Source organism: Alligator mississippiensis, chromosome 8 (assembly GCF_030867095.1).
Source record: "Alligator mississippiensis isolate rAllMis1 chromosome 8, rAllMis1, whole genome shotgun sequence".
In the NCBI taxonomy this organism is placed as follows: Eukaryota; Metazoa; Chordata; order Crocodylia; family Alligatoridae; genus Alligator; species Alligator mississippiensis.
Window position 1 is genome coordinate 28,935,077 of NC_081831.1, and position 16,536 is coordinate 28,951,612.

A 16,536-nucleotide genomic window follows, 5' to 3' on the forward strand; every position below is an offset into this window, starting at 1 on the left:
AGAGCTTGGGGCTGGGAGCCCAGACACCTGTGTTTGGTGGGAGTGGGGGAACGAACTCCATTGGGGTGGCAGCCCAGGGGAACCCAGGCATCCAGAAGTAACCCAGGAGGTACAGCTAGGAGGTAACCCAGGTGTTCTGGTCTTCCTGCCCTCCCCCAGCTCTAACACCATACTCAAGACCCTAAGCTGAGACCCAAGGTGTCCAGGTCCCAGCCCCTCTCTCCCCACTGGCAGAACAGAACCCAGACATCTGGGCTAGCAGCAGCTGACGCCTGCGGTTTGGGGCATCTATTATTTATGGCAGTGCCAATTCCAGGATGACATCATGCCCTTGGGACCCTTCACCTCAGGAAGAGGCGGGGGGGCGAGTGTGCTGTAGGTCAGGAGTGAGGGGCACTGCAGGCTATGGGTGGGTTGCCAGTGGGGAGTGAAGGGAACCATGAGGTGATGAGGGGGATCAGGTCAGGAGTGAGTGGAATTAGGGGGCTGGGAGGAGTGTGCAGGTTGGAAGTGAGGGGCACTTTGGGAGTGTGGTGCCTGTTGGTGAGTGAGGGGCCCTGTTGTGACCCCCTGTGTCTCTCCCTACAGGTGCACACAGGGTGTGGGCCAGACCGGGCCATGGGGCCGGGGTGATGGAGGAGGCGGGACTGGGGCGGTCAGGGTGCTGGCTGCGGGCCCAGCTGGTGGCAGGGGCACGACTGCAGGTGCTGGACCTGCGGGGGCGTGAGCGCTACGAGGCTGGGCACGTGGTTCAGGCACTGAGTGTGGCTCTGCCTGGCCTGCTGCTGCGCCGCCTGCGCCGGGGGCAGTTACCCACACGAGCCTTGTTGCCTCGCCCCCCTGGCCCGGTGCTGCTGTACGACGAGGCCACAGCCACCCTGCCCACGGAGCCCGAGCCTGAGCCCCTGCTGGTCACCTTGCTGCGCCAGCTGCGCCGGGAGGGCTGTGCTGCCTACTTTTTGCTGGGTAAGGATGGGAGTGGGGCCTACTTGAAGTCAGGGCTTAGATCAGGGTCTGAGGGGCAGGACCTGCCCCATGACTCCGCCCCTCATACCAGGTAAGAGGTATGGCCTACACCCTAAGTGGGGGGCCTGGCCTGCTGGTAACTCCACCCTCAGATTGGGGGATGAAGGGCATGGTCTGCACCCATATGGGGGCTGGGAGGCATGGTTGGCCATTGGCACCACCCCATGGCAGGTAAAGAGTATGGCCTGTGCCCTCAGTGGGGTATTAGGGGCATGGCCTGCATTGTGGCTCTGCTCCCAGATGGGTGAGAGGTGTGGCCTGGCCCTGAGTCAGGAAGCAAGAGATGTGGCCTGCCCCATGGCACCACTCCTAGATTGTGTGTGTGTGGGGGGGTATGGCCAGTGCCTCTAATAGCCCCCATTTCTCCTGCCCCCACTTTGTTACCATAATACCCTTAAAACTGACCCCTAACTTTTTTGCTCCATGTTATCATAGTGCTTCTAAGAGCCACCCCTTAATTTTTACTGCCCCTTTGCTACAGTAAAGCCCCTAAGAGACCCCCAATTTCTTTTGCTCTCCATTGCTACTGTATTGCCTCTAAGAGTGTCCCCCTATTGCTACTGTAAGGCCCTAAAAGCCATCTTTTAAATTTTCCTGCTTTCCTTTGCTCCCATATTGCTTCTAGGAGCCATGCCCCCAATTTCTCCTGCTCCCCCATTGCTACCATAATGACCCTAATGCCAACCCCCAAATCCTCCTGTCCTCTCCAGCTGCTACTGCAGTTCCCCTAAGAATGATCCCCTAATTTCTTCTGCCCCTGTTGCAACCATAGCGCCCCTAAGAGACATCCCCCAAGTTCTTCTGCCCCTGCCCTTGCTGCTGTAATGCATTCAAGATTAATGCCCCACCTCTTCCTTTCTCTCCACAGGTGGCTACTCCAAGTTCCAGGCAGAGTGGCCAGAGTACTGTGAGAGCAGCCAGGCAGTACCTGGCTCCGGGCTCCCAGCAGCAGTGGGGGGAGGTGTGGTGGGTCTGGGGGGTTTGAGTCTGGGCTCAGATGGAGACTCAGGCTCACCGAGTAGCAGTGGTGGGGGAGATTCGGCGGGTCCCAGCCCCCCGCCCCCACACCCAGTGCAGATTCTGCCCCACCTATATCTGGGAGGGGCCCGAGATGCAGCCGACCATGAGGCCCTGGCCCGCCTGGGTATCCGTTATGTGCTCAACGTCACACCCAACTTGCCCAACCTCTTTGCTGAGCACGGTGGCTTCCACTACAAGCAAATCCCCATCTCTGACCACTGGAGCCAAAACCTGGCCCGCTTCTTCCCCGAAGCCATTGCTTTCATCGGTGAGTGCCCCCCGCTCCCCGAGACCTACCCCTTCCCCCAGGCCATTTCCTTCATTAGCAAGGCCCCCCAGTCCTTCCCCTCCACTGGCCACCGCTCATCACCAGCTCCTCCTCCTCATTGATTGCAGTCCATCCCCATTTCTGGCGGTGTCCTGTCTGTTTGTCCCACCACCTTCCCTCCGCCGACACTGTTGCATTGCCCCTGGCCCCTTCTCTTATGTCCTTTTCCCCTCCATGCAAGGGTGTGCACATGTTCCTCTGTCTCTGCCTCCTTCCTACCCACGCTGGCCACAGTCCATTGTTATTTCTTTTCCCCCCATGGGGTCCACGGGTCCATCCCTCAATTGATGTAAGTTGTTCCCCTCTCCCTTCCCCCTCATTTTGATTGTGGTCCGTTGCTGCCTCCCTCCCCCCATTGTTCACTCTGGTCCACCCTCATTTGGGGGAGAGATGGATGGATGGGAATGGATTGTGGTCAATGTGGTCTGTCCCCATTTTCTTTCCCCTTCCCATATTGAGCACAGTCCATTCCCATTTCCCTTCTGCAGTGACTGTGCTCCATCTGCACATGGTCTGTCCCCATCTTCCTTCCTCCCTACATTGACTGCAGTCTGTCCCCATATGGATGTGGTCTGTTCCCTTCTCCATTCCCTCCCAAATTGACCATGGTCCATCCCAGTCTCCCTTCCCTTCACATGTTAACTGTTGTCATTTTCCACATTCATGCAGTCTGTCCTCCTCTCCTTTTCCCCCCACATCAACTATGGTCCGTTCTTCTCTTTCTTCCCCCAGCACTGACTCCACTCCATTTCCATATCAATATGGTATGTCCCCATTTCCCTTCCCTGCGTATTAACTTCACAGTCCATTCCCATTTTCCTTCCCCCCAACACATTGAACACAGTCACTTCCCACACTGATGTGGTCTGTCCCCATCTCCCTTCCCCCCACATTTGACTGTGATTCATCCTGTCTCCCTTCCCCCAACATTGACTGCACTTTATACACATATCAACATGGTTCATATCCATCTACCTCCCCCACCCACCCCCCGACCATGCCCCACTACTTCCCCCCACCCCCCCTTTCTGCAGCTGCCATGGCACCCCTTCAACTCCCCCATCTTCCCCCCCCCCCTGCAGACGAGGCGGCGGCACAACAGTGCGGGGTGCTGGTGCACTGCCTGGCAGGTGTGAGCCGGTCAGTGACGGTAACAGTGGCCTACTTGATGCAGCGCCTGCGCCTCTCACTCAACGATGCCTACGACCTCGTCAAACGGAAGAAGGCTGATGCCTCCCCCAACTTCAACTTTCTGGGCCAGCTGCTAGACTTTGAGCGCCAGCTGGGCCTGGCTGAGGGTGGGCTTGGGCCTGGTAGCCCCCCGGGCCCCCAAAGTCCCAGCCCTGCGCCCTCCCCTGCTGCCTTCTTCTCTGATGATGACCCAGGGCCATCCCCTCATAACCTCACATAGCCCCCTAGGCCTGGCATTTACCCCCCCCACTTTCCCGCACTCTAGTGTAAGAGCTTATGGCCTGGGGGCTCAAACTCAGGGAGGGCAGTGGCTAACCTATAAAATTCCTCCCCCCTTCCCCCAACCACTGGCACCAGTGGAGCGGTCCCTGGTGGTTGGGCACCTACCCCCATTGTTTCTTGGGGGACTGGAACCAGCTGCTGGAGAATAACCTGGAACTGGCAATTGAGAACCTGAAGCCTAGGTTCTAGACTACCCCCCCATCTGCTGGGATCTACAAGAGACTTGGATCGTCTGTGCATCCAGAACAAAGGTGGATCTAGACTGGAACCTCATGGGATGCTCTAGGACAAGCCCAGCCCCTGGGGTGCCAGGTCCAGGCTGAAGCCGGGTCAGGACCAGGAGGCACTATGGGTGCCTCTCTGTGTGTGCCTGCCCAGCTGGAGGGAAGGGACTCTGCGCCCTGGCTGCGTCTGTGTGCGTGTGTCCTATTCTCCCTGCCAGTGGAGGCTGGAGTCCACCCTCCATGCACATGCCTGCAGGTGCGTAACCCTTGGGAGGGGTTGCCATGTGCACATGTGCATCTCAGGCCTTTTATTTTTAACAGTTTTCATATATGTGGGGTTGAGGGGGCAGGAGCTGGGGTGACCCTGGGGCTGGTGGTCTCCCCCTGAAACAAAGTGGACAATAAAGCAGGACTTTATCACCAAAGGCTGGGGGCTTCCTTTGTTCTGCCTGCGTGGGAGGATTGTGAGGCCAGAGCCTTGGGTCTCTGGGTGCTGGGGCGGGCTTCAGGAGTTCCGGTGCCTGTGCTGAGGGCTCCCCTGCTGCGGGGGACAGGGGCCCCTGCTAGACCCCGCCCCCTTTGTTCTCCATCCCAAGCAGGCCCGCCCTCCGACCCTGCCCAAAACGTATCTAGCCCCGCTCCTCCCCGCAACAGCCAGGCTGGCTCCGCGCGCAGAGAAAGGGGCGTGGCCCCACCTGAGCTCCCGACTAATGAGCGGGGGGCGGGGTCACACGTCGCGCGGTGCGAAGATGGCGATAGCGGCTGAAGCAGCTGCGCTGTACCAGCGCCTGCAGGTAGCGCCGGGGAGACTACTGCAACCGTTTGCGGGGAGGGAACCGGGCTGGGCTGGACCAGCAGGACCGGGAGGGATTGGGCGAGACCATCTCTAAGAGACCCCAGGGAGTGGGGAAAACCATCTCCCGCCAGCACGGCCGGGAGGGGAAGGCGGGGCCGGGCTGTCTGACCCCCTTTTCCCCCGCAGGAGCTGGGTTGTCCCGCACTAGAAGGCGCGGCCCCGGAGGACCCCGATGGCGCTCTACGCCTACTCTGCGCCCCTGGTGGGGCGCGGCGGGCGGCCGTCCTGGAGTGGGCCTGCATGCGGTACTGCTCGGCCCCTTCCCAGCGTGCACCGCGCCCTGCCCCCTTGCCCCCCCGCTGACCGCCCCTTCCCGCCCACAGGACCTGCCCATCGCTGCGGGAGCTGCTGAACGCGATCCCCGAGGGCCGGGACGAGCTGAGAGCCCGAGGTGGGTTGGGGCGGGACCCAGGCATCCGGGCCCCCTGCTGGCCCGCTCTGTCCCCAGGAATCCAGGAGTCCTGCGCTAGGCGGCCGCACCCGGTGTCAGACGGGAGGTCCTTGTTGTACTCGGCCCCGCTGCTCCTCGTCCGGGCGAGCGCCCGGTTCTCCCCAGCATAGCCTGCCCCAGAGGAACTGCAGCTCTGTGCTGCGTGACCCCCAACCCGAGCCGGCTGCACCCCGGGGTCCGAGGTTTGCCTGCTCCAGTGCCCCCTCCTCCCACACCCTTAGTGCTGCAGGACTCTGCTAACCCAGTCCCAGAGCCAGTAGCACCCCGCATCCCCATTGACCTAGCCACAGCACGGGCTCCCTCAGGACCCTTTCTCCTCAGCCTCATCTAACGGGCTCTGTCCTCACAGAGGTGGTCAAGCTGGGGGCTGACCTGCTGCTATGCCACCCGGAGGACCTTGCCCTCATTAAGGTGAGCAGGGGAAGGGGCATCTCTGGGGCGGGGGGGGCGGAGTGAGCTGCTGCAGTGTTTCTCAGCCTCTTTTGTACCAGGGCACATCTGTAAACATCAGTGCCCATCCTGACTCAGTGCACCTCACTCCTGACCTGCTGCCTCTCATTGTGTGGGACGGGGGGCAGGCAGGGGTTGGGGGGGCAAGGTGCCCCTCAGGCTGGAGCTCTGCCAGCCTGCAAGGGAAAAGCCATGGTTTCCAAGTTTTTCTCTTTTAAAGGAGAATCCATTTTAAAAGTTTGTTCATGACCCGTTCATATATTTTTGCAACACATAGGTTGAGAAATGCTGGGGCTGGAGAGTGGGGGTTGGGCAGGTGTGTTGGTTCCCCCATCCCTTGCTTTGACCCTTCCCCCTCCTACCAGGGTGATGCCCCCCCACTTCAGCAGCTCCGGTTCCTCGAGAGTCTCCTGAATGCGGTGCCTGAGCCCAACTCGGATGCCTCGCCAGCCAGGTGAGAGCTGTGGGCATAGCCTTGCTGCCCACCTCTACCCTCACCCCTCCTACCTAGGCATCCAGGCTCCCAGCCCTTTGCTGTAATGTACCTATTCTCTATTTCTAGAGCTGGGAAAGAACCCAGGTGTACAGGGTCTCCTCCAAACATCTGGGCCTTTCCACACCCCACCCCCCCACCCCTGAACCCAGGCATCCATGCTCTCCCCCACCAGGGAACCCAAACATCTGGGCTGACTGACCCCTCACACCCCATCCCAGGGAACCCAAGCATCTGGGCTGACGGACCTGTCCCCTGCAGGCACGGCGAGGACATTCTGCGTGAGATGCTGGTGGGCCCAGGCCTGGCCTCGCTGTCTCCCCCTGATCCCCCTGTGGTCCCCATGCTGCGCACCCTGCTGCCTGAGCTGCTGCCCAGGTGTGTGGTGTGGTGGGGTTGGGGGTGGAACCCGAGCATCCAGGCTCTGAGCCCTGCTCCCTCCCCCCGTATTGAACCAAGGCATTTGGGGCCCATGCCAGAAGAGAAACCCAGGGTCTGACGTCCCAAGCCCCCACCCAGCCCCCAGAGCCAGGAGAGAATGAGGGGTGCACTGATAGATTTTTTTGGGCTGATACTGATGGCCAATTTGTAACGAGCCATATCAGCTGATACTGATCCAATTGCCAGTATGTGGAGAGCAGTGTCCGGTTGGTAAATCTGGTGTGGGGGAAAGGGCAGTGGGGGAGGGAAGGGGCCTGAGGAGGCAGACTGGGGCCCTGCAGTGAGGGAGAGAGTGGGGCTGGGGCAGGTGCTGGCACTGCACAGCCGGGCTGGGGCGGAACGTGGGACAAAGCTGTGGCTCATCTGGGGGGAGGGGGGATGGCTCCTGTTGCTGCATGCACTCTAGGTGGGCATATGCTCTCCAGTTCTGTGCGCAGGGTGAGGGTGGGCTGCCAATGCATGCTGGGGCCAGGGTGGCGCTGGTCTCTTTCCGGTAGGGGGGCTGGGCCAGGCACTGAGGGAGGGCTATGGTGAATTTTGGGGTGGCTGTAGCCCCCCTCCCAGTGCTGCCACCACCCACCCCAGTGTAGCCCCAGCCCAACCCCCATAGCTGGGAAGAGCCTGGCATGGCCCCAGTCCGCAGTGGCAGCCCGACTGCCCCACTCACAGATCTGGGGGGCATATGACCCCCATGCCATTCTGGGCTCCGCGTAGTGGTGGGAGCTGCCCCCCACCCAGGTAAGCCACTCTAACTCCATTCTATTCCCTCCCACCCCCAGTGCTTGCCCCTGCCTCCAGTGCCAGCCCCACTCCCTCCTACCAGATCAACCAAAATATGTGATTGCTGATCATGTCAATTTTCCTTTTTATCAGTGCCAATACGATATGGACCAATGTATCAGTGCACCTCTAGAGAGAACTCAGACTCCCAGTCCCAGGGCCAGAATAGAACCCAGGCATCCAGGATCCAAGACAGGAGGGGACTCAAGCTCCCAGCCCCACCACCCAGAGCCAGAATAGAAGCTAGGCGCCTGGGCCCTGGAGCTGGCTGGGCTCTGGGGACCCAGGCATCTGGGCTCCTAGCCCCCTCCCTGGAACCCAGGCGTCCAGGGCCCAAGCCAAAACAGACCCCAGCATCTGGGTTTTCTATACCATCCCCCTCCCGCCCCCCCAGCCCTCAGAGTCAGGAGGGGACCCAGGCATCCAGGCTCGCACCCTTCTTCCAGAGCCAAAAGAGAATCCAGGTCCTGAGCTGGGAGGGGTCCCAGGCATCTGGGCTGTGGTGTCTCTGCAGGCTTCAAGTGCCACAAGGGAAGTCACTGCTGCAGCTGCACAAGGAGCTGTATGAAGCTGATGCTGCCCTGGCTCTGTTGGAAGCTGAGGTGAGGCAGGGGGAGTCCCAGACATCTGGGTCCCTCCTGGTGTTGTGGGGGGGGCCTAGATGCCTGTTCCGCCCCTGATGCTTTTCTCCCCCTGCAGGCCCCACCCCTACAGTTGGCCCGGCGCCTGCCCACACTGACTCTGGCTGCCCATGATGCCCAGCAGCTGATCAGGGCCTTCACGGGGGCAGAGTTTGGGGACTTGAGGCCCCAGGGGGCCCAGCCCAGCCCCCACGGTGCTGCCTTCCCTCCCTTGCATCGCTGCCTCAGCCTCACCACACAGGTCAGTGTCCTGGGACCCAGACTGCTCAGAGACTAGAGGCCCCTGTCCAGGGGAGCAGGCTAAGGCAGGCCATGCCTCCTGCCACAGAAAGCCCTGCCTCTTCAGGGGGTAGGGTCACAGGCCTTGCCCACAGTAGAGGTGGGGTTTCACCGCCCCCTGGTGGGAGGGGCTCTATGGGTACACCCTTGAGGCTGGTGGAGCAAGGCTGGGGCAGGGTCTTATTCTTCCCACCACAGGAGCTGGTGGCACTGGCCCAAGTCACAGACACAACACGGGATGTCACGTGTGTCTCGGACCAGCAGCAGGACGCTGCCTGGAGGAGTGGATCCAGCACCACCCTGCGTGAGTACCCCCCAAGGTTTTGCTCCTTCCCCAGTTCTGCCTTTCTGAGGCAGGGCTTCAGTTTTGGGGGAGCCTGGCAGCCCTGGATTTGGGGGGGCTTTGACCTTTGACGACCACTCTCTTTCCAGCCAGTCGCCTGCAGGAGCTGCAGGGCCATTACCGGACCCTTCTTGCTTCCTGGAAGCTTCCTGTGACCCCTGACCTCCCTGTACCCCCATTGTAAGCCACTCCCCATGCCTGCTGGTTTTCTGGTCCAATAAAGGCTGCACTTAATTATCACTAATTGTCTGAGGTCATTAAGGGGTAGGGAGGGAACCCAGGTGTCTTTGTAGAGGATGGGGGAGCCTGTATGCCTGGGTTCCCTACCAGTCTCCAGGAAAGGAGTGGGATCCTGGTGGGTGGAACCTGGCAGCCCTGACGCCTGGGTTCCATCCCTGCTGGGGAGGAGGGGAAGTGGGGTCTAGTGGGTTAGGTCCAGCAGGGGTGGGGATTTGCCCAGAAGCCCAGGTTCTATTTTTGGTGTGGGGAGGGGTGGGGGGAGAGCGGGCACTGGATTCTCTGCCCTAAAAGGAAGCAGGTCCTGGCTAGGGCTGTGTTTACACGAGACCGCAGCAGTGACTCAGCGCCACATTCCTGGGGGGGGGGGAAACTGAGGCAGGGAGTAAACCGGGTATCCAGGCTCTCACCCCCCACAACCCCACTCCCTCACAGAGAGCCCAGGTGTCAGGGTTCCCAGACCCCCTGCTGCTCCCCCCCCCCCCCCCCATCTGCTCCCCTCACTCCCCAACCAGAGAACCCAGGTATCTGGGCTGCACCCTACCCCTTCCGCCCGTGACCTGGGGTCATTTCCTTGCTGGTGCTTGGGTGGAGGTTTCACAGCTTCTTCCCCTGCCCCACACCCAGGCCTCCAGGTCCCCCGCCCAGCACAGCATGCATGTCCCACACCCAGCATCACAGCCTGGGTGAACATGAGTGATGGAGCATGTGCATGTGAGAATCCCAGAGACAGGGCAGCAGAGGGGGGTGGCAGTATGTGCTGGCATGTTGTATGCCAGGACATGTTGCACAGCCTGTCAGGAGGCATCACAGTCATGTTCCCATGTCCTGCACATGTATGCTGAGGAAGAGGGTAGATCTAGCTTGGGTGGGTGGGGTGGGTGGAGGGAGTCCTCTATGCAGGGAGCCCAGGTGTCTGGGCCCCAGCCTTCAGGGCTATCAGGGCCTTGCACCCTCCCTTCTCCTCTACCATTGCCTTGGGAGCCCTAGAGGGGGGAAGGATTGGACACGTAGGACCAGACCCGCAGCCCCCAGGATTGGGCTCTGAGCTCCCCCAACCCTAGGATTGGGTCCAGCTGCCCCTGGACCCCAAGTTTGGGCCCTCAGCCCCCTCCCCCCAGGAGCTGACCCAGCTGCATGAACATCCCCCTTCAACCCCCAGGATTGGGTCCAGCCCCCCAACTCCCCAGGATCAGGCCCTCTGATTTCCCCAAGCCCCCAGGATTGGGTCAAGCCACCCCCTCAGACTCCCAAGTTCAGGCCTTCAGCACCCTCAGGATAGGGTCAAGCCCCCTAGCACCCATAGGCTTGGGTCCCTGAGCCTTGCTCAGTGCCTAGGATTGGGATAAGGCCCCCTTCCACCACCAGGATCCGATTAAACTGCCCCCAGCCCCCATGATCTGGCTCTGGGTAGGGCTGCGTGTTGGGAGTGAGGGGCACTGCAAGGGTGATAGGGTCTAGACGCCAGGATTGGGCCCTCAGACCCACCTAGGATTAGGTCCATCCCCACAGCTCGGCCCGTCCCCCACCGCCAGGATCGGGGCCGGGGGCCGGCCCGGCCCGGCTTTGCCCAATTAAGGCGGCGACCGCGCCCCCCAGGCGGCTCCTTCCCCCCCGCGCTGTCGGACTGGGTCAGACCCGCGCCAGCGCCCGCCGCCGTCGCACGGATCGGGACCAGGGGCCGGATCCGGCTCGGGATCAGGACTCACTGGCGCCGGTGAGGACAGGGATCGGCACCGGGGGGTGGGCGGGGCCGTGTGAGCATCTCTGGGGTGCAGGAGAGCCTGACCCCTGGGTCTTCTAGGAGCCCGCCCGGGACGCCTGGGTTGTATATGGGTGTGAGCCCTCACTGAACGCCCGCCCCTTCCCCCACGCCCGGGTTCTCTGCCACAGCGCCCCAGGCACCTGGGTTCTCTGCCTGTAAGCGTCTGGGTTCTTCTCTATGGGTGGCAGTGCCCAGACGCCTGGGTTCTCTGAGACCGCCTGGGACGCCTGGGTTCCGCACGTGTGTCGGGGGCGGGGGTTTGAGACCCTGCCTCTAGGGCATCCCGGGGTCCCGCGCGTGTGAGTGCTGTGGTCCCTTCCCCGCACTCCCGACCCGCAGCACCCTATGGCGACGCGGTTTCCCTCAATCCTGACGTGCAGTCCCCTCCTACATCCCTGCGGTGCCCCTCACTTCCGACCCGCAGCCCCTGTCTCTTTCATCCCGGTTCTCTGCGAATTTCCAGGGAAACGGGACTCTCCAAATAAGGGGAAAATATGAAGGCAGGTCCCAGCGGGGCGGGGCGGTCCCGGCGGGGCGACCGCGCCCAAGGTCTTGCACCGGGGGCTGCAGGCCGGGAGTGAGGGGCACCGTGGGGTGATGGGCAGAGCTGCAGGTCGGGAGTGAGGGGCACCTCAGGGCTATGGCGGGAGGGAAGCCCCCTCCCCCGGACGCCTGGGTTCACACCCCAGCTACAAGGCGGGGACTGACTGACTGACAGACACGTACCGGCGTCGGCCGCCAGGGGGCGCCTCCTGCAGAATTCGAAGCCCCCAGGCCGGGGGTCACACAGCTAACTCCTCGGAAGGGGAGGGGGCTGGAGAATGGGGGCGGGGAGTTGCCTTCGCCGAAGCGACACTGGAAGGGTTAATCCGCCTCGCTCGGGGGGGTTTCAGCCAAGGAGGGTAATCCAGGACCCTCCCAGGCTGGATCCCCACACCCCCAGGGGAGCCCACCTCCCTCCCCCTCTTCCGGACGCCTGGGTTTATTCCCTGCCTCACGCGCACCTCTTCTCTTCGCAGGTCTCTGCGCGTTTAAATCCGTGGGCCACAGCCAGGCACTCGTCCCTGCCTTTTATTTGCATCGCCCAGCCCATCCTTGCCTTTATCTGCACAGGCCACTCATCAGCATCTGACTCTCCCAGTTTGACATCTCCGCCTTATGGCTCCACCCTCTGCTTAGTCCGCCCGTCCTTCATTTGCATAGCCCCACCTCCGTCCCGCAGTCCTGTTCCTTTATTAGCATAACCCCGCCTCCCCTCGACACCCCCAATCCCTTTCCTTGCCTCTCTCCCATCTCCAGTCCATTCTTTTATTTTGCATAACTCCGCCTCCAAGCCCACCCTCCCACTCCTTTCTCCGCCTCTCATCCATTATTTGCATAACCCCACCTCCCCCTCACCCCGCCTCCTGTCTCATCCAGTTATTTGCATAAGCCTGCTCACGATCCATTCTTCCACCCTTCCCGCTTGGGGAATCACTCCGCTTCCCCCCCCGCTCTCCCCATTGTTTGCATAATCCCGCCCCTTACCTCCCAGGCCCCGCCCCCTCATTTTAAAACATGAGCGGCGCTACTGGGCGCTCCGCTACAGCGGGTTCGAATCCGGGTGGGAGCTCGTCGGGGACCGCGACCGGGGCAGCGGGGCCGGATCCCGAGATGCCAGCGACTGAGAAGGACCTGGCGGAGGACGCGCCGTGGAAGAAGATCCAGGAAAACACGTTCACACGGTGGTGCAACGAGCACCTCAAATGCGTGCAGAAGCGGGTGGCTAGCCTGCAGGCTGACCTGGCAGACGGGCTGCGGCTCATCGCCCTGCTCGAGGTGCTGAGCCAGAAGCCCATGGGCCGCAAGTACCACGCCCGGCCCACCTTCCGCCAGATGCAGCTGGAGAACGTCTCCGTGGCCCTCGAGTTCCTCGAGCGCGAGAACATCAAGCTCGTCTCCATTGGTGCGTGTACGGCGTGGGGCACAGATCGGGGACCCCAGGGGCAGGGGAAGCCGGATCGGGGTCCACTGGAACCAGATCGGGGCTCCTGGGATGAGGGGAGATGGATCGGTCCCTGCCGGGGAGGAGGCAGGGATCAGGACCCTGCTCCTAGACAGCACTAGGGGGAGAGAACGGATCAGGTCCCCCTCCAGCCCCCTAGGACCAGGATTGGGCCCCCCCTGACCTGGTATGGGATGATGGGGAACGTAGACTGGGATCGGGCCCCCTGCCCCCACAAGCCACGCGCCAGGCTCGGGCCGCTGTCCCCGTGGGATGGACGGCGGGATGTGGGGACGGGTCAGCCCCCCCTGGATCAGGATCGGGACTCCGGCGGGGAGGGGAAGAAAGCCGGTAGCGGGACTGTGGCCGCGGGGCGGGAACGAGGGTCGCCGCGGGGCTCCCCGGGCAGCGGTAACAAAGCCGGAGGAGGGCAGGGCGGGGCGGAGGGGGCACGCCGGGGCCTGTCTCGCCCCGCAGGAATGTGGCGTTAACCCCTGCGGGGGCTGCGGGCCGGGAGTGCGGGGCACCGCGGGCCGTGGCGGGGCTACGCTCGGGCCCCGCGGTTCCCGCTACATCCTGCCCCGGGAGAGGAAGCCTGAGATTGCGGCCAGGACCGACCACTGCCTCAGCCGCGCGCCGGGGCGGGGCGGAGCTGGGCGGGGCGCGGGGAGGTGCCGCTGGACCCCGCCCCAGTGGGGCCCTGGCTCGGGGCGGGGGGGACCGAGCGCTGGGGCTCTGCCCAGAGACGGCGGGGCCCGGGGGCTGCGGGTTGGGACTCGGGAATGAGGGGCGCCGCCGAGCGCGGGGGCCGGGCAGCGCCGCTGGCGGGGGCCGGGCGGGCAGGATGTGGGGGAGGGGCGCGGCCGGGGTGGTGGTGGGGGGGTGCTCCCGACGGCTCTGGCTGCCGCTCCATATAAGGCCAAAAAATGTTGGATGTCGGGCGGCGCCGGGCCGGGGCCGGGGAGGGGGGGCAGGATTGGCCCCGGCGCGGGGGAGGGGCCGTGCCCCGCCCCGCCCAGACCCCCGAGACCCCCCAGCAGTGACCCGCACTCCTGACCGCAGCGCCCTGCCCCCTCCCCATGACTCAGACGGGGCAGGGTCCGCGGCTCCCTCTTTGCTCCTTCGGGTGGTCTGGGACGATTCCTGCCGGGCAGGGAGGCACGGTGGAATGGCCGGGGGCTTCTGTGCTGAGGCCCCGGGCCCTGGTTCCCCGCACTCGCCTCCCTCCCGCCCGCCGTCCCCGGTTCCTCCTGCCCCCCCCCCCCCGAGTCTGGAAGGGGCAGGGTTGTTTTGCTTCTGTGGGGGGTGCTGTGTGGGGGATGCTATGAACCTCCCCAGCCTACTCTATGGGGGGGGGGGGCGGTGTCCCAGTCCACGGTGGGATATTAGGGGCCCTTGCTGCAGGGATGCTGGGTATCAGGATGCTGTGCATTGTATGAGAATGCTAGGTGAGGTCCCTGCCCTGGTGCACTGTGGGGTAGTGCTGTCTTGGTACTGCAGGGCATTGTGGAAGTAAGCTGGGGGGACTGGCCCATTGCATTGTGGGATATTGGGGGACCAGATTGCAGGGCATCATCATCTGACCCCAGCCCTCTTTCCTGTCCAAGTGCAGGGGGGCTGGACTTGATGATCTTCTAAGGTCCCTTCCAGCTGCTAACATCTATGCATCTATGTGATAGTAAGGCACAGGTCTGTAGTGCATTGTGGAAGAGGCCAAACAGGTCCTGGCAGTTGTGGGATATTGGGGGACCGGGGTGCAGTGCATTGTGGGATAGCAGAGTCCAGAGGCTGCAGGGTATTCTGTGAAGATGCTGAGAAAGGTCCCTGCAGCAGTCCATCATGGGAGCTGCCCAATGGCTCCCTGCTCCAGTGTCTTGTGGGCTGTTGGAGATTCTGGGATTCAGTTCATCATGGGAGCTGTGCAGCGGGTCTTTGCCCCAGCATACTGTGAGACCTTGGGAGAATTGGAATGCAGTGCTTCATGGGATAGTGTGGTCCAGGGGCTGCAGAGTGTTCTGGGAGGATGCTGAGTTGCATCCCTGCCCAAGTGCATTGTGGGATACTGGCAGACCAGGATGCAGTGTCTTCTGGGATAGCGCAGTCCAGAGGCTGTTGGGTGTCCTGGAAGGATGCTGAGGGGGTTTCTGCCCTTGTGCATGGTGGGATAGCTGCCTGCCCTTCCCCCCTGCAGACAGCAAAGCCATTGTGGATGGGAACCTGAAGCTGATCCTGGGGCTCATTTGGACACTGATCCTGCACTACTCCATCTCCATGCCCATGTGGGATGAGGATGAGGATGAGGAGGCCAAGAAGCAGACGCCTAAGCAGCGGCTCCTGGGCTGGATCCAGAACAAGCTGCCACAGCTCCCAGTCACCAATTTCAGCCGTGACTGGCAGAGTGGCCGTGCCCTTGGTGCCCTGGTTGACAGCTGTGCCCCTGGTAAGGTCATGGCACTGTGGGAGGGGGCCAGGGTTCAATGCATTGTGGGAATGGACTAGATTTCAGGGCACTGGGGAAAGGGGAATCAAGGGTCCCCAAGGAGAAGGTGAAGTTGATCTGGGTTGCAGTGTACTGTGGGATGGGACCAGGGTGCCATGCACAGTGCATGTTGCACAGCTTAAGGAGAATGCTGGTGCAATGCATTGTGGGAAGGGACTGGGTTCCAATGTATTATGGGAGAGGGTTGGGATGCAGAGTGTTGAGAGAAGGGTTCAATGCATTGTGGGAAGCAGGGGAGACAGGGGTCGCCAAGGAGGGGATGAGATTGTTCTAGGTTGTGGGAAGGGCCTGGGGGGGCAGCCCTGGCTTTAACCATGCCCCCCACCCCCAGGCCTGTGCCCTGACTGGGATTCATGGGACCCCACCAAACCCGTGGATAACGCACGCGAGGCCATGCAGCAGGCTGACGACTGGCTTGGAATCCCCCAGGTGCTCCCCTTGTCTCTCCTTCTGCCCGGGGGGGGGGACCGGATGAGGAGCTGGGGGAGGGCAGGGTAGAGTCCTAGTGCTTTGTGGGAGCAGGTTGGTGGGTCCCTGCCCTGGTGCATTGTGGGATAGCATGGCCACAGGGGCCACAGGGCATGGTGGAATCAGGATAAAGGTCCTGACAGGGTGGGGGTAAATCCCAGTGTGTTGGGGGAGCAGGCTGCCAGATCCCTGCCCTGGTGCATTGTGGGATAGCAGAGATCCTGAGCATTGTGGGAGGATGCTGTGTGGAAAGGAGTTTGGGTGAGAGGGAGTGTTTCAATGCATGGTGGAATAGCTTGATCCCAGGGTCTGCAGGGCATTGTGGCAAGGCTGCCAAGTGGATGTCATTGGTCCAGTGCCTTGTGGGATAGCAGGGATCCAGGAGCTGCAAAGCATTCTGGGAAAGTACCAAGTGGGGCCCCTGCTCCACAGCATTGTGGGATAGCACAGTCCTCCAGGGAAGGAGGGGCTTGCAGGGCATTATGGAATGAAACAGGGCTCTGATTTACTAGCCCTCCCCACCCCCACTTCGGCAGGTGATCACCCCTGAGGAGATTGTGGATCCCAACGTGGACGAGCACTCAGTTATGACCTACCTGTCACAGTTCCCCAAGGCCAAACTCAAGCCAGGCGCCCCCCTGCGTCCCAAGCTCAACCCCAAGAAAGCTCGAGCCTATGGCCCCGGTGAGTTCCCTCCACCCCAACCCAGAGAACCCAGTCCAGGCTCCCAACCCCCTTACTCTCACCCCCCAGCTGCCACTCCCTTCCCAGAGAACC

The 16,536-nt window shown here is 62.2% G+C and overlaps 3 protein-coding genes across 5 annotated transcripts in view; all 3 read left to right on the plus strand.

Moving 5' to 3' along the window:
• The first annotated feature begins 632 nt into the window (after positions 1-632).
• Positions 633-4,496, plus strand: DUSP9 (dual specificity phosphatase 9). Its single transcript, XM_019479018.2, has 3 exons — positions 633-966; positions 1,895-2,314; positions 3,457-4,496. Exons 1-3 carry the CDS (start codon positions 633-635, stop codon positions 3,783-3,785), a joined length of 1,083 nt encoding a protein of 360 aa, XP_019334563.1. The 3' UTR covers positions 3,786-4,496.
• Positions 4,497-4,727: 231 nt separating this feature from the next.
• On the plus strand, positions 4,728-9,045 carry HAUS7 (HAUS augmin like complex subunit 7). 3 transcript variants are annotated; one of them, XM_059733084.1, is made up of 10 exons: positions 4,728-4,865; positions 5,054-5,172; positions 5,251-5,318; positions 5,728-5,789; positions 6,194-6,282; positions 6,583-6,699; positions 7,937-8,144; positions 8,242-8,424; positions 8,661-8,766; positions 8,899-9,045. In XM_059733084.1, exons 1-10 carry the CDS (start codon positions 4,782-4,784, stop codon positions 8,958-8,960), a joined length of 1,098 nt encoding a protein of 365 aa, XP_059589067.1. In that variant the 5' UTR covers positions 4,728-4,781; the 3' UTR covers positions 8,961-9,045. The 3 variants fall into 3 exon arrangements, with proteins under 3 accessions (XP_059589067.1, XP_059589066.1, XP_059589068.1); XM_059733083.1 differs by having other exon boundaries at positions 4,731-4,865; positions 8,895-9,045; XM_059733085.1 differs by having other exon boundaries at positions 4,742-4,865; positions 8,057-8,144; positions 8,895-9,045.
• A 1,629-nt stretch (positions 9,046-10,674) lies between these two features.
• FLNA (filamin A) overlaps positions 10,675-16,536 on the plus strand; it is a 30,664-nt gene continuing 24,802 nt past the window's right edge. Inside the window, 5 exon segments of the mRNA XM_019491275.2 lie at positions 10,675-10,759; positions 11,827-12,752; positions 14,983-15,231; positions 15,623-15,720; positions 16,296-16,443. Of these exon segments, the coding sequence (XP_019346820.2) occupies positions 12,365-12,752; positions 14,983-15,231; positions 15,623-15,720; positions 16,296-16,443 (883 nt within the window). The 5' untranslated portion in view covers positions 10,675-10,759; positions 11,827-12,364.